General features: G+C 42.7%; 1 protein-coding gene across 2 annotated transcripts in view; it reads left to right on the plus strand.

Annotated features, from left to right (window-relative positions):
* Positions 1-22,688, plus strand: part of POU6F2 (POU class 6 homeobox 2) — an 802,902-nt gene that overhangs the window by 303,775 nt on the left and 476,439 nt on the right. For both annotated transcript variants that reach the window (XM_069730264.1, XM_069730263.1), the window contains exon 3: positions 16,816-17,044. In XM_069730264.1, the coding sequence (XP_069586365.1) occupies positions 16,816-17,044 (229 nt within the window). The remainder of the gene's footprint in view (positions 1-16,815; positions 17,045-22,688) is intronic.

Below are 22,688 nucleotides of genomic sequence, written 5' to 3' on the forward strand. Positions count from 1 at the left end.
TCTCTCTTATACGAGGTCCTACTCTAAACTTACCTCGCTGAGAATAAACGTCTCCATCTGAATGGGTACATGTGAAACCTCTCCTTGGACTCAAATTCTCTCTTACTGTGGAGGGGTATTGGACCTACTATAATTAAAACACCTGAAGCTAGGAGGCAGGGAGTGCACGATCAGAAGGCTAGAGAATACATTTCAAAAAACCTGATCTGCACATCCAAACATAGACTGAGTGTGAACAGGTGCTGAACCCAGAGTCGCCAACTCGTATATAATCAAATAAATAGGGCAGCACACTGCAGCGCCAAAACATGCAAACTTGAAAACACGAAATTTTTAAACTGCATTACTGCACTAGAAATATGAAAAATGAGAGCTTTTAGCGCATAAAAATGGCCAATTTTATGTGTACCTCGTAGCCACGTTACGGCATCTCTCTTATACGAGGTCCTACTCTAAACCTACCTCGCTGAGAATAAACGTCTCCATCTGAATGGGTACATGTGAAACCTCTCCTTGGACTCAAATTCTCTCTTACTGTGGAGGGGTATTGGACCTACTATAATTAAAACACCTGAAGCTAGGAGGCAGGGAGTGCACGATCAGAAGGCTAGAGAATACATTTCAAAAAACCTGATCTGCACATCCAAACATAGACTGAGTGTGAACAGGTGCTGAACCCAGAGTCGCCAACTCGTATATAATCAAATAAATAGGGCAGCACACTGCAGCGCCAAAACATGCAAACTTGAAAACACGAAATTTTTAAACTGCATTACTGCACTAGAAATATGAAAAATGAGAGCTTTTAGCGCATAAAAATGGCCAATTTTATGTGTACCTCGTAGCCACGTTACGGCATCTCTCTTATACGAGGTCCTACTCTAAACCTACCTCGCTGAGAATAAACGTCTCCATCTGAATGGGTACATGTGAAACCTCTCCTTGGACTCAAATTCTCTCTTACTGTGGAGGGGTATTGGACCTACTATAATTAAAACACCTGAAGCTAGGAGGCAGGGAGTGCACGATCAGAAGGCTAGAGAATACATTTCAAAAAACCTGATCTGCACATCCAAACATAGACTGAGTGTGAACAGGTGCTGAACCCAGAGTCGCCAACTCGTATATAATCAAATAAATAGGGCAGCACACTGCAGCGCCAAAACATGCAAACTTGAAAACACGAAATTTTTAAACTGCATTACTGCACTAGAAATATGAAAAATGAGAGCTTTTAGCGCATAAAAATGGCCAATTTTATGTGTACCTCGTAGCCACGCTACGGCATCTCTCTTATACGAGGTCCTACTCTAAACCTACCTCGCTGAGAATAAACGTCTCCATCTGAATGGGTACATGTGAAACCTCTCCTTGGACTCAAATTCTCTCTTACTGTGGAGGGGTATTGGACCTACTATAATTAAAACACCTGAAGCTAGGAGGCAGGGAGTGCACGATCAGAAGGCTAGAGAATACATTTCAAAAAACCTGATCTGCACATCCAAACATAGACTGAGTGTGAACAGGTGCTGAACCCAGAGTCGCCAACTCGTATATAATCAAATAAATAGGGCAGCACACTGCAGCGCCAAAACATGCAAACTTGAAAACACGAAATTTTTAAACTGCATTACTGCACTAGAAATTTGAAAAATGAGAGCTTTTAGCGCATAAAAATGGCCAATTTTATGTGTACCTCGTAGCCACGTTACGGCATCTCTCTTATACGAGGTCCTACTCTAAACCTACCTCGCTGAGAATAAACGTCTCCATCTGAATGGGTACATGTGAAACCTCTCCTTGGACTCAAATTCTCTCTTACTGTGGAGGGGTATTGGACCTACTATAATTAAAACACTGTTCACACTCAGTCTATGTTTGGATGTGCAGATCAGGTTTTTTGAAATGTATTCTCTAGCCTTCTGATCGTGCACTCCCTGCCTCCTAGCTTCAGGTGTTTTAATTATAGTAGGTCCAATACCCCTCCACAGTAAGAGAGAATTTGAGTCCAAGGAGAGGTTTCACATGTACCCATTCAGATGGAGACGTTTATTCTCAGCGAGGTAGGTTTAGAGTAGGACCTCGTATAAGAGAGATGCCGTAACGTGGCTACGAGGTACACATAAAATTGGCCATTTTTATGCGCTAAAAGCTCTCATTTTTCATATTTCTAGTGCAGTAATGCAGTTTAAAAATTTCGTGTTTTCAAGTTTGCATGTTTTGGCGCTGCAGTGTGCTGCCCTATTTATTTGATTATATACGAGTTGGCGACTCTGGGTTCAGCACCTGTTCACACTCAGTCTATGTTTGGATGTGCAGATCAGGTTTTTTGAAATGTATTCTCTAGCCTTCTGATCGTGCACTCCCTGCCTCCTAGCTTCAGGTGTTTTAATTATAGTAGGTCCAATACCCCTCCACAGTAAGAGAGAATTTGAGTCCAAGGAGAGGTTTCACATGTACCCATTCAGATGGAGACGTTTATTCTCAGCGAGGTAGGTTTAGAGTAGGACCTCGTATAAGAGAGATGCCGTAACGTGGCTACGAGGTACACATAAAATTGGCCATTTTTATGCGCTAAAAGCTCTCATTTTTCATATTTCTAGTGCAGTAATGCAGTTTAAAAATTTCGTGTTTTCAAGTTTGCATGTTTTGGCGCTGCAGTGTGCTGCCCTATTTATTTGATTATATACGAGTTGGCGACTCTGGGTTCAGCACCTGTTCACACTCAGTCTATGTTTGGATGTGCAGATCAGGTTTTTTGAAATGTATTCTCTAGCCTTCTGATCGTGCACTCCCTGCCTCCTAGCTTCAGGTGTTTTAATTATAGTAGGTCCAATACCCCTCCACAGTAAGAGAGAATTTGAGTCCAAGGAGAGGTTTCACATGTACCCATTCAGATGGAGACGTTTATTCTCAGCGAGGTAGGTTTAGAGTAGGACCTCGTATAAGAGAGATGCCGTAACGTGGCTACGAGGTACACATAAAATTGGCCATTTTTATGCGCTAAAAGCTCTCATTTTTCATATTTCTAGTGCAGTAATGCAGTTTAAAAATTTCGTGTTTTCAAGTTTGCATGTTTTGGCGCTGCAGTGTGCTGCCCTATTTATTTGATTATATACGAGTTGGCGACTCTGGGTTCAGCACCTGTTCACACTCAGTCTATGTTTGGATGTGCAGATCAGGTTTTTTGAAATGTATTCTCTAGCCTTCTGATCGTGCACTCCCTGCCTCCTAGCTTCAGGTGTTTTAATTATAGTAGGTCCAATACCCCTCCACAGTAAGAGAGAATTTGAGTCCAAGGAGAGGTTTCACATGTACCCATTCAGATGGAGACGTTTATTCTCAGCGAGGTAGGTTTAGAGTAGGACCTCGTATAAGAGTGATGCCGTAACGTGGCTACGAGGTACACATAAAATTGGCCATTTTTATGCGCTAAAAGCTCTCATTTTTCATATTTCTAGTGCAGTAATGCAGTTTAAAAATTTCGTGTTTTCAAGTTTGCATGTTTTGGCGCTGCAGTGTGCTGCCCTATTTATTTGATTATATACGAGTTGGCGACTCTGGGTTCAGCACCTGTTCACACTCAGTCTATGTTTGGATGTGCAGATCAGGTTTTTTGAAATGTATTCTCTAGCCTTCTGATCGTGCACTCCCTGCCTCCTAGCTTCAGGTGTTTTAATTATAGTAGGTCCAATACCCCTCCACAGTAAGAGAGAATTTGAGTCCAAGGAGAGGTTTCACATGTACCCATTCAGATGGAGACGTTTATTCTCAGCGAGGTAGGTTTAGAGTAGGACCTCGTATAAGAGAGATGCCGTAACGTGGCTACGAGGTACACATAAAATTGGCCATTTTTATGCGCTAAAAGCTCTCATTTTTCATATTTCTAGTGCAGTAATGCAGTTTAAAAATTTCGTGTTTTCAAGTTTGCATGTTTTGGCGCTGCAGTGTGCTGCCCTATTTATTTGATTTTTGTTCTTTAGAACATCCAGCCATTGGACCTTTCCTACCCTCTTTCTGAGTCCATTAAAATCTCCCTTTCTGGAATCCAACCTTAAAGTCTGAATCCTCACTTGTCTTCCTCCTCTTGTAATCTAAATTTTGAGGATGAAATGGAGCATGATCGATGCCTCCTAAACTCCCAGCCACCTTTGCTTCCTCAACCATCTCTTCCATGTTAATAAGAATTTTGTCCAAGATTGCAGATCCTCTTTTCTCTCTTCTATCTTTTGAAAGATAAAGTTGTCAGCATGAGAAGATAAGAATTTTCTGGACCCATTACTTTTGCCTGAGATTCCCAATAAATATCTGAATAGTTAAAATCTCCCATGATCACTTTGTCATACTTTTATAAAAACAGAGACGTCTGATGTAAAAAGAGTTCATCCATATCTTCAGTCTGTCCAGGTGGCCTATAGTAAACACCCACAATAGTACCCTGTCTGGTCTTCTCTGACTGTATTTATACCCAAACAGTTTTTACAGAGCTGCTACCAGTGTCTGAAGCTTGGATCTCTGTGGAGATATTTCCTAAAATACAATGCAACACTCCCTCCCCTCTTGTTAGTCCTGTTTCTAATAAATAAGTTGTAGCCTTCAATTGGCAAGATGTAAAACTACTTTTTATGGGCTGTGTACTGAGTTTCTTTTATTTAGTTGCATATAGTGGGCCCTAATTTTCTTGGTAGGCTTTACAAAATATTTAGAGTATGTAGAGCAGGGGTGTCAAACTGCATTTCTCGAGGGCTGCAAACAGGTCATGTTTTCAGGATTTCCTTGTACTGCACAGGTGATAATTTAATCACCTACACAAATAATGAGTTGGTGATTAAATTATCACCTGTGCAGTACAAGAAAATCCTGAAAACATGACCTGTTTGCAGCCCTCGAGGAATGCAGTTTGACACCCCTGATGTAGAGTATGTCTGTAGGACTTGGCTTCCATTGGGTTTGGCTTCAGTTGGAGCTACAATTCACCCATAAAGGTGTTCATTGGAGAAGATGTCAGGTTGCTCTGCAGTTCACTTAAGTTCACACCGAACTAAACAAGCCATGTCTTTATTGACATCAGTTTGCACAAGTCATTGTGGAACAGGTATGGGCTTCCCCAAACTCTTCACAGAAAGTGTTACATCTTGCCTGAAGAGGTGGATCTTTAAAACCCTTAATCCAGTAGAGCAGTACTGATGTAGTACTTTATAGAGACTGAGGGTGTTGGTGCAGCAGAACAGCTCAGTAGGAGTTACAGGAGCTGAAAAAGCACACTGAAGCAGAAGGCACGAGACTGGAATAACAAAAGCAGAATTGTAGACACACCAACTTGTTGTGTAGAATGAGGTTAGAGCAACGGGTGCAACAGAGAGAAGTTATGGCTACAATTCAGTGTCAATACAGGAACAGTACAATAGCGAAAATTAACAATAGGATTTGCTACAGCATCCAAGGCAAGTTATATAGTACAGCTGAGTTTGTCACAAATTCAATGACAGTACGGATTAGACTTCCCAGAGTCTGGACAATCTGAGTTTGTTACTAAGTACAAACCAAAGCTGGCAGCAGTGCACTAGTTCTGGCTCAAAGATAGCAAAGCTTAGTTTGTCATGGTCCAATGCAAAGCTTGCAGTGGTGCACAGTAGTAGCAAGGAGGTCAACCACTTTAATATTCAGGCGATGCCTGAGCCAGCCTATAAAGCCAGAGAACAAAACCTCGCAGATGCACGCTGGGTTACCATGTAAAGCTAACTCAAGACGCAGTAGAGCAGAGTATGCCAACTGAGGCAGAGGAAAGGTTGAGAAGTTGGTACTGGAGGCATAATAGGTGAGAATATCAATGTTGGAAAAGAGAACTGTGTAAAACGCCTGTGCATATTAATAACATTTACATCACTCTTCACTGGAAATGAAATAGACCGGCATCAAACACTGAAACTCTACTATCCTGCTTCCATAATAATAATAATAATAATAATCTTTATTTCTATAGCGCCAACATATTCCGCAGCGCTTTACAGTTTAACAGTTTCAAACACAAAAGTCATAAGTAACAACGTTAACAATACAATAATTAAAGCAAAATAAGACGACCCTGCTCGTGAGAGCTTACAATCTACAATGAGGTGGGGGAGATACAAAGTACAGGTGTGTATTTACAATGATGTATTTACAATCATGGTCCAGCCATCTTCAGGGGTTGGGGAATAGATGGGGATAGTGAATGGGCTACACACACACAAACATAACATAACTTTGATTAGTGAACGTGATAGGCCGCTCTGAACATATGTGTTTTGAGCGAGCGCCTAAAACTATACAAATTATGGATGGTCCTAATATCTTGGGGTAGAGCATTCCAGAGGATTGGCGCAGCACGGGAGAAGTCTTGGAGTCGGGAGTGGGAGGTACGGATTAGTGCAGAGGTTAGCCGAAAGTCATTTGCAGAGCGCAGTGGTCTATTAGGCTGATAGACAGAAATGAGGGAGGAGATGTAAGGGGGTGCCGCACTGTGGAGAGCTTTGTGGGTGAGAACAAGTACTTTGAATTGTATCCTGTAATGAATGGGTAGCCAGTGTAACGACTGGCGAAGAGCGGACGCGTCCGAGTAACGATTAGCCAGATGGAGGACCCTGGCTGCTGCATTAAGGATGGACTGGAGAGGGGAAAGTCGAGTGAGGGGGAGGCCAATTAATAGAGCGTTACAGTAGTCCAGGCGGGATTGGATCAGGGCTACCGTGAGGGTTTTAGTTGTCTCCATGGTGAGAAAACGGCGGATTCTAGAGATGTTCTTTAGGTGTAAGCGGCACGAGCGGGCAAGAGATTGTATATGGGAGGTGAAGGAGAGATCGGAGTCAAACATAACACCCAGACAGCGCGCCTGCTGCCGGGGTGTTATTATGGTGCCACCCACGGAGAGGGAAATGTCAGATTTAGGGAGGTTAGTAGATGGTGGGAGCAGAAGAAGTTCAGTTTTGGAGAGGTTGAGTTTCAGATAGAGAGCGGACATGATGTTGGAGACTGCGGACAGACAGTCAGTGGCATTCTGTAGTACAGCGGGGGTAAGGTCAGGGGATGACGTATATAGTTGTGTGTCGTCGGCATAAAGATGGTACTGAAAGCCAAATATGCTGATGGTCTGTCCAATTGGGGCCGTGTAGAGAGAGAACAGAAGGGGGCCAAGGACTGAGCCCTGAGGTACCCCAACAGTGAGAGGAATAGGAGATGAAGTGGAGCCAGAGAACAGAACACTGAAGGAGCGGTCGGAAAGATAGGAGGAGAACCAGGAGAGAGCAGTGTCCTTAATGCCTAGTGACTGGAGCCTAGAGAGCAGGAGAGGGTGGTCAACAGTGTCAAAAGCTGCAGAAAGGTCGAGAAGAATGAGCAGAGAGTGGTCACCATTACGTTTTGCTGTCAGAAGGTCATTGGTCACTTTGATAAGTGCAGTTTCTGTCGAATGTAGGGGGCGGAAACCGGACTGTGAAGGGTCTAGGAGGGAGTGAGTGGAGAGGTAACGGGTAAGGCGGGAGTATATCAGGCGCTCCAAGAGTTTAGAGATGAAGGGGAGATTGGAGACCGGTCTGTAGTTGTTTGTGCAGGATGGGTCGAGGGTGGGTTTCTTTAGTAATGGAGTAATGATAGAGTGTTTGAAGGAGGAGGGGAAAATGCCAGAGGAGAGGGAGAGATTAAAGATTGTAGTTAGGTGACTTGTGACAACTGGAGAGAGAGACTGGAGGAGATGTGAGGGAATGGGGTCGGTAGTGCATGTAGTCGGACGAGAAGAGGAGAGGAGCTTGGAGACTTCTTCTTCTGTGATGGGATCGAATGTGGAGAGTGAACCAGGGGCAATGAGGGGAGGGATGGGAGTCACTGAACTTAGTTGTTGGGAGCGGATTTCCTGACGGATATTGTCTATTTTCTCTATAAAGTGGGAGGCTAGGTCACCAGCACAAATATCTGTGATAGGGGCTTGTGCTTTTGGCCTGAGGAGGGAGTGAAAGGTGTCAAAAAGTTTCTTGGGGTTGTTGGATAGTGAGGAGATCAGAGTGGTAAAGTAGGTCTGTTTAGCGAAGTGAAGGGCAAAGTTATAGGTCCTTAACATAAATTTGAAGTGTATGAAGTCTTCTGGTGTGCGTGTTTTCCTCCATAAGCGTTCAGCACACCTAGAGGATCGCTGGAGAAATCGGGTTTGCGATGTGAGCCAGGGCTGTTTTATTCTGTGTTTGGAGGTCCTGAGGGTGAGGGGAGCTACTTGGTCAAGGGTGCTTCTAAGAGTGTCATTGAAGTGATGTGCCGCCAGATCAGGACAGGAAAAGGAAGAGATTGGGGACAATGATAAGCGTAGGGAGTCTGAAAGTGTAAGAGGGTTAATGGCTTGTAGATTTCTGACTGAATGGTGTGTAGGAGGGTGCTGGGGTGAGCGAGGATATGTGAGTGTGAAGGAGAGAATGTTGTGGTCAGAGAGGGGAAGCGGTGAGTTATCTATGTAGGAGATTGAGCAGAGCCGGGCAAAAACCAGGTCCAGGGTGTTACCGTCCTTGTGTGTCTCAGAGGTTGAGAGCTGTGAGAGGCCGAGAGAAGTGGTTAGTGACAGAAGCTGGGATGCAGATGTGGAAGTGGGGCTGTTAATGGGGATGTTGAAGTCTCCCAGGATAAGGGTTGGTAGTTCTGAGGACATGAAGTGCGGCAGCCAGGATGAGAAATGGTCCAGGAAGCGGGTGGGTGAGCGCTTCCTGGACCATTTCTCTGCCTGGCTACCGCACTTCATGTCCTCAGAACTACCAACCCTTATCCTGGGAGACTTCAACATCCCCATTAACAGTCCCACTTCCACATCTGCATCCCAGCTTCTGTCACTAACCACTTCTCTCGGCCTCTCACAGCTCTCAACCTCTGAGACACACAAGGACGGTAACACCCTGGACCTGGTTTTTGCCCGGCTCTGCTCAATCTCCTACATAGATAACTCACCGCTTCCCCTCTCTGACCACAACATTCTCTCCTTCACACTCACATATCCTCGCTCACCCCAGCACCCTCCTACACACCATTCAGTCAGAAATCTACAAGCCATTAACCCTCTTACACTTTCAGACTCCCTACGCTTCCATCAGATTTCATAGTATTCCCTATTTATGTATTTTCTGGGTATTACTAGTCACAGATTCATCCATTAGGCTTCCAGAAAGTGAAACATGATTCTTTACTCTAGAAAACTTTTTCTATTGCTTCACTGGCAATTCAGTCCAATGTGCTTTACATGACGTCACAACTTCGGCCTACATTTATCATTCTGCATTTATGCCAATGTATGCCATTGTGCATGTTGATTCTAGAATCCTATGCAGTTGGTCAGGGAACTGTTGTGAGTTCTGTTTTTGGGCTCCCTCTGGTGGTTACTGATGGTACTGGGTGACTTGTCTTTCCTGGGTTTCTGGGTTCCACCTGTTCCATCAGCATATGGGAGTTTCCTATTTAACCTGGCTTTGCTGGCATTTCCTCGCCGGTTATCAATGTATCCAGTGTGTCTTGTTACCTCTGCTCCCTGCTCCTAGAACCTTCTGGACAAGCTAAGTTTGGATTTTCCTGTTTTGTGTTTTGCTTAATTTGGTTTTTAGTCCAGCCTGCAGATATGTGATTCTCTGCTGCTGGTTGCTCTAGTGGGCTGAAATTGCTTTTCATGTACCATGAGTTGGCACATGAGTTCAAGTAATTTCAGGATGGTTTTTTGAAGGGTTTTTCGCTGACCGCGCAGTTCACTTTTGTATCCTCTGCTATCTAGCTTTAACGGGCCTCATTTTGCTGAAACTGTTTTCATACTACGTATGTGCTTTCCTCTCATTTCACCGTCATTATATGTGGGGGGCTGCTATTTGCTGTGGGGTATTTCTCTGGAGGCAAGAGAGGTCTGTGTTTCTTCTGATAGGGGAAGTTAGATCTTCGGCTGGAGCGAGACGTCTAGGATCATCGTAGGCACGTTCCCCGGCTACTTTTATTTGAGTGTTAGGTTCAGGGTCGCGGTCAGCTCAGGTTCCATCGCCCTAGAGCTTGTTTGTATCTGTGCTTGTCCTTTTTGTGATCCCCTGCCATTGGGATCATGACAGTATAACCGGCCCACAAAGTGTTAATTGTATTGGCTGAAGTAGGAGGATAAGTAGTCTGAGGAAGTTTTTTTTTTTTTTTTTTTCCCCCCCTCAGAGTTTGCTGCCTAGCCTTATTGCAGCCTGGCTACTTCCTCCTCCTCTTAATCTTTGAATGGCTCTGATCTCAGCTGTTTATCATGGACGTCCAGAGTTTGGCTTCCAGCCTGAATAATCTTGCCACTAAGGTTCAAAATATACAGGATTTTGTTGTACATGCTCCTATGTCTGAACCTAGAATTCCTGTCCCAGAGTTTTTTTTTGGAGATAGATCTCGTTTTCTGAATTTTAGGAACAATTGCAAGTTGTTTCTTTCTTTGAAATCTCGCTCCTCTGGAGACCCTGCTCAGCAAGTCAAGATAATTATATCTTTCCTGCGGGGTGACCCTCAGGATTGGGCATTTGCATTGGCACCAGGGGACCCTGCGTTGCTTAATGCAGATGCGTTTTTTCTGGCATTGGGTTTGCTCTATGAGGAACCTAACCAAGAGATTCAGGCTGAAAAAGCTTTGTTGGCCCTCTCTCAGGGGCAAGATGAAGCAGAAATTTATTGTCAAAAATTTCGGAAGTGGTCGGTACTTACTCAGTGGAATGAGTGCGCTCTGGCTGCAAAGTTTAGAGATGGCCTTTCTGAGGCCATTAAAGATGTTATGGTGGGGTTCCCTGCGCCTGCTGGTCTGAATGAGTCTATGACTATGGCTGTTCAGATTGATCGGCGTTTACGGGAGCGCAAACCTGTGCATCATTTGGCGGTGTCGTCTGAACCGTCACCTGAGATAATGCAATGTGATAGAATTCAGTCCAGAAGTGAACGGCAAAAGTATAGGCGGAAAAAAGGGTTGTGCTTTTATTGTGGTGATTCAGCTCATGTTATATCAGCATGCTCTAAACGCACAAAAAAGGTTGATAAGTCTGTTGCCATTAGTACTTTACAGTCTAAGTTCATTCTGTCTGTGACTCTGATTTGTTCATTATCATCCATTTCCGTCGATGCCTATGTGGATTCAGGCGCTGCCCTGAGTCTTATGGATTGGTCATTTGCCAATCGCTGTGGGTTTAGTCTGGAGCCTCTGGAAGTCCCTATTCCTTTGAAGGGAATTGACTCTACACCTTTGGCTATGAATAAACCTCAGTACTGGACACAAGTGACCATGCGTATGACTCCCGTTCATCAGGAGGTGATTCGCTTCCTGGTACTGTATAATTTGCATGATGTTCTAGTACTTGGTCTGCCATGGTTACAAACTCATAATCCAGTCCTTGACTGGAAATCAGTGTCTGTGTTAAGCTGGGGTTGTCAGGGGGTTCATGATGATGCACCTCCGATTTCTATCGCTTCATCTACTCCTTCTGAGATTCCTGTGTTTTTGTCTGACTATCGGGATGTTTTTGAGGAGCCTAAGCTCAGTTCGCTTCCTCCTCACAGGGATTGCGATTGTGCTATAAATTTAATTCCGGGCAGTAAATTTCCTAAAGGTCGTTTGTTCAATCTGTCAGTGCCAGAGCATACTGCTATGCGGGATTATGTTAAGGAGTCCTTGGAAAAGGGACATATCCGTCCATCTTTGTCCCCTTTGGGAGCAGGTTTTATTTTCGTGGCCAAGAAAGATGGTTCCTTGAGGCCTTATATAGATTATCGTCTTTTGAATAAGATTACCGTAAAATATCAGTATCCTTTGCCATTGTTGACTGATTTGTTTGCTCGCATTAAGGGGGCTAAATGGTTCACTAAGATTGATCTTCGGGGTGCGTATAATCTTATACGAATTAAGCAAGGTGATGAGTGGAAAACCGCATTTAATACGCCTGAGGGCCATTTTGAGTATTTGGTAATGCCTTTTGGACTTTCTAATGCTCCTTCAGTCTTCCAGTCCTTTATGCACGATATTTTCCGTGAATATCTGGATAAATTTATGATTGTGTATTTGGATGATATTTTGGTTTTTTCTGATGACTGGGAGTCTCATGTTCAGCAGGTCAGGAAGGTGTTTCAGGTCCTGCGGGCCAATTCCTTGTTTGTAAAAGGCTCAAAGTGTCTCTTTGGAGTCCAGAAGATTTCTTTCTTGGGGTATATTTTTTCCCCTTCTACTATTGAGATGGATCCCGTCAAGGTTCAGGCTATTTGTGACTGGACGCAGCCTACATCTCTTAAGAGTCTACAGAAGTTCTTGGGCTTTGCTAATTTCTATCGTCGTTTTATAACTAATTTTTCTAGTGTTGTTAAGCCTTTGACGGATTTGACTAAGAAGGGTGCTGATGTTGCTAATTGGTCTTCTGCGGCTGTGGAGGCCTTTCAGGAACTTAAGCGCCGGTTTTCTTCTGTTCCTGTGTTGCGTCAGTCAGATGTTTCGCTCCCTTTTCAGGTTGAGGTTGATGCTTCCGAGATTGGAGCGGGGGCGGTTTTGTCACAGAGAAGCTCCGATGGCTCAGTGATGAAGCCATGCGCGTTTTTTTCTAGAAAGTTTTCGCCGGCTGAGCGGAATTATGATGTTGGTAATCGGGAACTTTTGGCCATGAAGTGGGCATTTGAGGAGTGGCGTCATTGGCTAGAGGGTGCTAGACATCGTGTGGTGGTCTTGACTGATCACAAAAATTTGATTTACCTTGAGTCTGCCAGGCGTCTCAATCCTAGACAGGCTCGTTGGTCACTGTTTTTCTCTCGTTTCAATTTTGTGGTTTCATACCTGCCAGGTTCAAAGAATGTGAAGGCGGATGCTCTTTCTAGGAGTTTTGTGCCTGACTCCCTTGGAAATTCTGAGCCCTCTGGTATCCTTAGGGATGGGGTGATTTTGTCTGCTGTCTCCCCAGACTTGCGACGTGCTTTGCAGGAGTTTCAGGTGGCTAAACCTGATCGTTGTCCGCCTGAGAGACTGTTTGTTCCGGATAATTGGACCAGTAGAGTCATCTCCGAGGTCCATTCTTCTGCGTTGGCAGGTCATCCTGGAATATTTGGTACTAGAGACTTGGTGGCCAGGTCTTTTTGGTGGCCTTCCTTGTCGAGGGATGTGCGTTCTTTTGTGCAGTCTTGTGAGGTTTGTGCTCGGGCTAAGCCTTGCTGTTCTCGGGCCAGTGGATTGTTGTCACCTTTGCCTATCCCGAAGAGGCCTTGGACGCACATTTCCATGGACTTTATTTCGGATCTCCCTGTCGCTCAAAAAATGTCCGTTATCTGGGTTGTGTGTGATCGCTTTTCTAAAATGGTTCATCTGGTACCCTTGCCTAAGTTGCCTTCCTCCTCTGAGTTGGTCCCTCTGTTTTTTCAGAATGTGGTTCGTTTGCATGGGATTCCTGAGAACATCGTTTCTGACGGGATCCCAGTTTGTGTCTAGATTTTGGCGGACTTTCTGTGCTAAGATGGGCATTGATTTGTCCTTTTCGTCTGCATTCCATCCTCAGACGAATGGCCAGACTGAACGAACTAATCAGACCTTGGAAACTTATTTAAGGTGTTTTGTTTCTGCTGATCAGGATGACTGGGTTACCTTTTTGCCGCTGGCCGAGTTTGCGCTTAATAATCGGGCTAGTTCTGCTACCTTGGTTTCTCCTTTCTTTTGTAATTCGGGGTTTCATCCTCGTTTTTCCTCTGGTCAGGTGGAACCTTCTGATTGTCCTGGAGTGGACATGGTGGTGGATAGGTTGCATCGGATTTGGAGTCATGTGGTGGACAATTTGAAGTTGTCCCAGGAGAAGGCTCAGCAGTTTGCTAATCGCCGTCGCCGCGTGGGTCCTCGACTTCTTGTTGGTGACTTGGTGTGGTTGTCTTCTCGTTTTGTTCCTATGAAGGTCTCTTCTCCTAAGTTCAAGCCTCGGTTCATCGGTCCCTATAGGATCTTGGAAATTCTTAACCCTGTGTCGTTTCGTTTGGATCTCCCGACATCGTTTGCTATTCATAATGTGTTTCATCGGTCGTTGTTGCGGAAGTATGAGGTACCTGTTGTTCCTTCTCTTGAGCCTCCTGCTCCAGTGCTGGTGGAGGGAGAATTGGAGTATGTTGTGGAGAAGATCTTGGATTCTCGTGTTTCCAGACGGAAACTCCAGTATTTGGTCAAGTGGAAGGGTTATGGTCAGGAGGATAATTCTTGGGTGGTTGCCTCGGATGTTCATGCTGATGATTTGGTTCGCGCTTTTCATAGGGCTCATCCTGGTCGCCCTGGTGGTTCTCGTGAGGGTTCGGTGACCCCTCCTCAAGGGGGGGGTACTGTTGTGAGTTCTGTTTTTGGGCTCCCTCTGGTGGTTACTGATGGTACTGGGTGACTTGTCTTTCCTGGGTTTCTGGGTTCCACCTGTTCCATCAGCATATGGGAGTTTCCTATTTAACCTGGCTTTGCTGGCATTTCCTCGCCGGTTATCAATGTATCCAGTGTGTCTTGTTACCTCTGCTCCCTGCTCCTAGAACCTTCTGGACAAGCTAAGTTTGGATTTTCCTGTTTTGTGTTTTGCTTAATTTGGTTTTTAGTCCAGCCTGCAGATATGTGATTCTCTGCTGCTGGTTGCTCTAGTGGGCTGAAATTGCTTTTCATGTACCATGAGTTGGCACATGAGTTCAAGTAATTTCAGGATGGTTTTTTGAAGGGTTTTTCGCTGACCGCGCAGTTCACTTTTGTATCCTCTGCTATCTAGCTTTAACGGGCCTCATTTTGCTGAAACTGTTTTCATACTACGTATGTGCTTTCCTCTCATTTCACCGTCATTATATTTGGGGGGCTGCTATTTGCTGTGGGGTATTTCTCTGGAGGCAAGAGAGGTCTGTGTTTCTTCTGATAGGGGAAGTTAGATCTTCGGCTGGAGCGAGACGTCTAGGATCATCGTAGGCACGTTCCCCGGCTACTTTTATTTGTGTGTTAGGTTCAGGGTCGCGGTCAGCTCAGGTTCCATCGCCCTAGAGCTTGTTTGTATCTGTGCTTGTCCTTTTTGTGATCCCCTGCCATTGGGATCATGACAGGGAACACCGAACAGTTCAGGAATTTCAGAAACTGACTGAGGCAAAGTGGCATCCTATGACAGTGTACAATATAGTAACTTATTGATTTAGTATCACCCATATTTCTAGCAGTTGCATAGCTGTGTGCTTCATTTTTTGATTGCAATGGTTATGGTGGAAACTTTTGACTAAATAGTGTCTCTCTGTCTGATTTAATTGGAATATGACATACTTGATATCTGCCTTTTCTTCCAAGAGTTTATAAGTTATATCTCATCTTTAACTATATATTCTTCAGATGAATATTTTGTTTAATGTGTAAAAAACAATGTATGTTATAGTCCAGAATTATAGCATTTACTGTATGTATATATATATATATATATATATATATATATATACAGCATATATATATATATATATACTGTATATATATATATAGCACCAATAAGTTTCATCTTTTCAATCTGGAGATTGTTATCACTCATATTAGTCTCTGTCCTCAGTAGGGCCAAAATCTAATTCCCCTTTGTCAGATTCATGCTTACCCTAGAGTAATGCCTCATTCTCATGTTCATGTGTTACAGTCTGACTACAGAGCATGATGCACGGACTTGATAGCCTCATTTATGACTAAGGCGTTTGGGTCAGGAGACCAGTGGACAGTCCATGCATCATGGTCTGAACTCGGACTGCAACACTAATATGTATGAATTCAATGTTATGGGATGTCATTCATACCATCCCAGAACCTCAGTTCTGAAATCACTAAACCATCATCTTGCTTCTTTAAAGGCTTTAGATCTTTTAATGAGCTGTCAACTTGAATGCCACTCACTGAATTTAGAAAGTGGGTACAACAAACAGCAATTTTTTGTTGGAATTTCCTATAAATTAATGAATAAACATGAAAGCTGTTGTCCAGGATTAGAAAAATTGTTCTGTTATTTTTTGTCCAGTAACCATGATACTACGAGATATCCCCATCCACTTGTATAATAGATTCATTACATAAACATTAGACTCATTGGCGAAAGTGTTTCATTGCATTTCTGCCAATTTTAATGACATATGCACATTATCAATTACGGCATTGGACACTTGTGAAGAGGGTAGAATTTCATAATCAGAGTCAGCATAATTCATTTATTTAAGGTTTTCCAACACTTTGCATCTAGAAGACTGCTGGAAAACAATACCAGTGTGCACCCTGTTGATCAAACTGCCACTCTGCCCTCAGGGAGAGACTGGCGCACTGTTTGTATATGACATGAATAATAAATGAAGCTCCCCAAGTGTTTTCACCAATGGCCTATTGTGTGTTGGTAGATATTGCCCAAGGGGATGATATGGGTATGTTAGACAAAGGTGGCTTGCTAAAAACACATCTTATTTTATTAAGCCGAAATGGCTAGGAAATGCCTTATTTGTGGAATAGAGTAAAATGTGTCTCGTGGGAAAGCATGATGTATTTGTGTAGATATTGGTAATTCATGTGTCTTGTGTGTTTATATCCAATTCTTCTATTTTATTATATGCACGTACTAAACAATGGCTCTAGCAATATATGGTTTTATGTACTTTAGTCACATCTTGTGCTTTATTCATTGCATTTTCAGATCAGTATACAGTAAACAACACTCAGCCAATTGATAAAGTAGAAAGCTTTATGAAATGCTTTTCAATGTACCATTGTAGATTTTTCTGTTTTCTGAGCCATATAACCCCATACTTGCTTAACTCAGATTTATGTTTTTTTTCCAGCCCCTGCTAGCAGCACAACAACTGGCATCAGCGGTAGCTGGAGTGATGCCAGGGGGTGCTCCTGGCCTCAACCAGCCAATCCTTATCCCATTCAACATGGCCGGACAACTTGGGGGGCAGCAAGGACTGGTGCTGACATTGCCTACAGCCAATCTCACAAACATTCAAGGCCTGGTGGCAGCTGCAGCAGCCGGAGGAATAATGACTCTGCCATTGCAAAATCTACAAGGTAAGTCCATGTGGCATGTTTTACCAGATGTAAAGCTTGGCAAAGGACTTCACCAACACCGTGCTCTGCACTAAAGTCATGTAATTTAGGATTATTATCACTCTACACTCATAAACGTTTTCAGAACAGGGATAATCAGCCGTCCACAGGGTCTAGGAGTAATGCTCCTCTCCATCTACTCTTGAATTCACATAAAATCAAGTTGGTTTTACTAACTACTTTCTGTAACTTAAAAAGATTGTTCATAATTAAAAAATCATTGATACCAAAAACAGGTTATCTGAAACGTGAGACAACCCTTGAACTGGTATGGCACCATTTCTGGGAACAAGAGATTATCCTGTCCAACCCCTTTGATTTACTGAGACCGTAAAAAATGTTGTGTTTTAAGCCTTGCCCAGGCTTCTTGCTTATTCATTCCACTCGGCACAGAGGCAAATCAGCTTTGGTTGCTAGGGGGAAAAGAATGTAGTTGTTGGGCAGTCTTTCCTGGGCAAAGTGACAACTGCCAGTCAAGAATGGACAGCTTGACATTAGTCAAGGGACATAATTCCCTATCTGAACCCATGATCTGAAAGGTGTTGACCCCTTTTAGAAAATCCAGGCCCCTGGCCACAGTTTGTTATAAAAAATAAACAAAACAAAACATGCTTTTCTCACCATTCCCAAGTGTAGCCCTGAGTCTCCATCACCCTTACTGGTGATTGATATTGACTGCAGCGCTGAAGTCAATCACGGCAGTCAGTCACTGATCTCAGCAGCTCTGCCCTTGTAAATGCAATTCCCTGCTCAGAGCTGCTGAGCTTAGTGATTGGCTGGTGCTTTGTCAGTGATGTCAGCCAATATTGAACACTAGGAGCAATGGTGAGAACAGCCAGCTTCTTTAGCAATGACCTTCTGTGGCTTACCCTCCTTGTGGAGTGTGTCAATTACTTCCTTCTGGACATCTGTCAAGTCAGCAGTCTTCCCCATGATTGTGGAGCCTACTGAAACAAACTTTTTAAATGCATAGGAAGCCTTTCCAGGTGTTTTTTTGTTAAATATTCTACTGAGATAATGTTGATGATTATAGCTTACAGCCAATGAAAACCCAAAAGCCATTAACAGAAATAAACACTTGAAATAGATGACTCTGTAATGAATATACGAGTTTCACTTTTTGTATTGAAGAACTGAAATAAATTATCTTTTTGATGATATCCTAATTTATTGAGAAGCACAGACACACACACACACACACACACACACACACACATACACATATATATATATACTTACCGTAATATAGACTGATGGTGTATTTACATTGTGTATATTATCAGATTATCAGAGTATGCAAAGTATTTTTAAGCAAGTTGTGCTATCAGTTTAGTTTATTCTGTTTTCTCTGCTGTCCCCTGAGTTTCACCTGTTGGTGGAGCACCAGCTTATGCAGCACCTTGTGGCTATTTTAAAGATTAATGTCAGCAGACCTCTCTTATCATACTTGTAAATGGTTTTCACTTTAATGTTTAAAATAATGTCTCTCTCATACCATTAAGTTGCAGCAAGGAACCTGTCAGTCATAAATCATAAATGAAAAAGGGCAAGCTAATGCACAAATTTTACTTGTTTAAAATTTGAGAGTGCATGTAAAGTAGGGAAGCAAAGATTAAAATAATGCAGAAACAGCACCGAGTAAAAGCAGATTTAACAAAGTGAGGGAAGAGGCTTTTTAGAGGAGGTGGATGATAAAATCTTAATGAAGTAACAGGCATTATAAAATGTGTGGAGCTGCTTGTTTTTATATATAGTATTATAAATAAACATTAAGTAATGGGACACAATGCCATACGTCATGAATTCATTCTGCTTACCTACTCTGAATTCTTTGCTGAGGATACACAACCACTAAGGGCTTGTTTTAATGGCTCCTCTTATGTAGGTTATTAGTCTAATTTTTGCTTGTAACTTTAGAGCTGACCCCTTCATGGATTTTGCTTGTTTATGACAATATTGAAATAGAAATCCAGTAATCATCAGAATTTTTAAACAGATAGTAAATCGAGAATGCCGGGAGTATTTGCCAGGCATAGACACATTTTAGCCATAATGAACGCTGTACCTTTTCTTCTACAGCCGTTATGTGGCTGAATTATACTGAAATTTATAGGATGGCAAGGATACATATATTGCTTAGCTTAAAAAAAAGCTTCAAAATATACAGTGGGGCAAAAAAGTATTTAGTCAGTCAGCAATAGTGCAAGTTCCACCACTTAAAAAGATGAGAGGCGTCTGTAATTTACATCATAGGTAGACCTCAACTATGGGAGACAAACTGAGAAAAAAAAATCCAGAAAATCACATTGTCTGTTTTTTTTAACAATTTATTTGCATATTATGGTGGAAAATAAGTATTTGGTCAGAAATAAACAATCAAGATTTCTGGCTCTCACAGACCTGTAACTTCTTCTTTAAGAGTCTCCTCTTTCCTCCACTCATTACCTGTAGTAATGGCACCTGTTTAAACTTGTTATCAGTATAAAAAGACACCTGTGCACACCCTCAAACAGTCTGACTCCAAACTCCACTATGGTGAAGACCAAAGAGCTGTCAAAGGACACCAGAAACAAAATTGTAGCCCTGCACCAGGCTGGGAAGACTGAATCTGCAATAGCCAACCAGCTTGGAGTGAAGAAATCAACAGTGGGAGCAATAATTAGAAAATGGAAGACATACAAGACCACTGATAATCTCCCTCGATCTGGGGCTCCACGCAAAATCCCACCCCGTGGGGTCAGAATGATCACAAGAACGGTGAGCAAAAATCCCAGAACCACGCGGGGGGACCTAGTGAATGAACTGCAGAGAGCTGGGACCAATGTAACAAGGCCTACCATAAGTAACACACTACGCCACCATGGACTCAGATCCTGCAGTGCCAGACGTGTCCCACTGCTTAAGCCAGTACATGTCTGGGCCCGTCTGAAGTTTGCTAGAGAGCATTTGGATGATCCAGAGGAGTTTTGGGAGAATGTCCTATGGTCTGATGAAACCAAACTGGAACTGTTTGGTAGAAACACAACTTGTCGTGTTTGGAGGAAAAAGAATACTGGGTTGCATCCATCAAACACCATACCTACTGTAAAGCATGGTGGTGGAAACATCATGCTTTGGGGCTGTTTCTCTGCAAAGGGGCCAGGACGACTGATCCAGGTACATGAAAGAATGAATGGGGCCATGTATCGTGAGATTTTGAGTGCAAACCTCCTTCCATCAGCAAGGGCATTGAAGATGAAACGTGGCTGGGTCTTTCAACATGACAATGATCCAAAGCACACCGCCAGGGCAACGAAGGAGTGGCTTCGTAAGAAGCATTTCAAGGTCCTGGAGTGGCCTAGCCGGTCTCCAGATCTCAACCCTATAGAAAACCTTTGGAGGGAGTTGAAAGTCCGTGTTGCCAAGCGAAAAGCCAAAAACATCACTGCTCTAGAGGAGATCTGCATGGAGGAATGGGCCAACATACCAACAACAGTGTGTGGCAACCTTATGAAGACTTACAGAAAACGTTTGACCTCTGTCATTGCCAACAAAGGATATATTACAAAGTATTGAGATGAAATTTTGTTTCTGACCAAATACTTATTTTCCACCATAATATGCAAATAAAATGTTAAAAAAACAGACAATATGATTTTCTGGATTTTTTTTTCTCAGTTTGTCTCCCATAGTTGAGGTCTACCTATGATGTAAATTACAGACGCCTCTCATCTTTTTAAGTGGTGGAACTTGCACTATTGCTGACTGACTAAATACTTTTTTGCCCCACTGTAGGTTCCATTTTTTTTTTAGAATTGGGTAATTTCTGTAGATGTGGATAAAGCAGGAAGAACAATTTTGAAAACTTCTCTTCTTCATCGATTCTTCAAAACGGTCTCTGGATCTGATGAAATGAGTCTACTATCCATACATCATATATTTTTTCAACTAATTTCCAACCATAAATTCAAATAGAGAGTAAATCATGAGATCACTGACTTTACCATTACGTTTAATAATCGAGTGCCCTATTATCTGTGTGCAGTAACCATACTCTTCACCACTAGCTGCGTTACTTTTAACCGACCATTGCCCACAAGTAATGGTGAGGTGTTGAGTACACTAAGAACGAGTCAATGAAGTCACTTACGTGAATTAGTTACTTCACTTTGCTTAAGGGGTTATTCCGAACATTAAAACTAATATTTTCTATTCAAAGTGGTAATTTGCCAATTGGTGAAAGTCCAAACACTAGAACCCCACTGTTCCTAAGGGTGGGGTCCTGAAATGCTGCATTGGATCGGAGCGGTGGCCGGCCATGTGCAGCACTGTGCCTTTCATCCTGTATAAAACTGCTGGAAACAGTCCAACTCAGTAAGCGCCTATACTTGGAAGTTCCATAAGAAATGAGTAGGGCGTAGCTTCTCTGGGGCATTTCAGATCCTTGTTCTATGGACTGGTGAGGGAGCCAGAAGTCAGAGCCTTACCGATCCACTAGTGCAAAAGATAATGCTTCATTACATAATAACGAAGCCTTATGTGCACAATATTAGATTTTTTTTAAGTAAACCCAATTTCAGGGTTCTTTAAAATGACATTTCTTGGCATTTATAAATCTGCCAAAAGGAGAAACTTCCATTTATGAAGCCGTTTTTATTACGATAAAACAGCATAAATTACCATGAGCAAGCAATTGTTTAGATTAGCCATAAAGAACATTCGAAGGTGCAACAATTGTAATGGAAAGTAACAGCTTATAGAAGTAAATTGCTTCTCTTAGGCTCTGAGCACTAATAGTCTACAGTAATACTAGAAATCTATTACAATTACTCCATTACAGCTTCTCATAAAAGTTTGTTAAAGTTCTTCTTGAATCTGTACTTATAGAAGGCAAACTAGTAGAACAAGACGGTATTGATCAGATCATCAGACCTTATCACGCAGGTTCATAGCCCAAATACTCCCGCTAAGAGTAAAAGGTTCATTCATGCATTGGCTTGTACATCTGCCCATGGTCTTAAATAGCTAGTTAAAAGATCCTCACTGTTTCTTCCTTACTTTGCTGAGCAAACAGCTGTAGGCTAAAACATAAAAGGAACCTGTCATGATGAAAATGGTGTCTGATCTGCAGGCGGGATGGTAAAGAGCAGAGTGAGCTGATCAGATTGTTGTACATTTTTGAGAGAAAAGATTAAGTATCACTTGCATTTTATTTATTGAAAATCCCGGGTATTGTATGAATGAGTCAATTGGGTGGTCCTATTCAGTGATTGACAGCCTTTCCTACATGACTGCATGCAGACATAGCTGTCATTCACTATTAGGCCACCAAAAGGACAGATACATATAAGTTACAGTGATGTCATTGAATAAGCTACAACTTAGTCTGAATATTGTCCCACAACCCTATATATCATTCTTCTCAGCTTCTCGTTCTCTAGACCAGTGTTTCTCAACTGCAGTCCTCAAGACCTCACAACAGGTCATTTTTAGGATTTCCTTAGTATTGCACTGGTGATAATTTCATCACCTTCTCAAGCATTAATTCCATCGCCTATGCAATACTAAGGAAATCCTGAAAACATGACCTGTTGTGGGGTCTTGAGGACTGGAGTTGAGAAACACT

The sequence above is a fragment of the Ranitomeya imitator genome, chromosome 6 (assembly GCF_032444005.1).
Source record: "Ranitomeya imitator isolate aRanImi1 chromosome 6, aRanImi1.pri, whole genome shotgun sequence".
Lineage (NCBI taxonomy): Eukaryota > Metazoa > Chordata > Amphibia > Anura > Dendrobatidae > Ranitomeya > Ranitomeya imitator.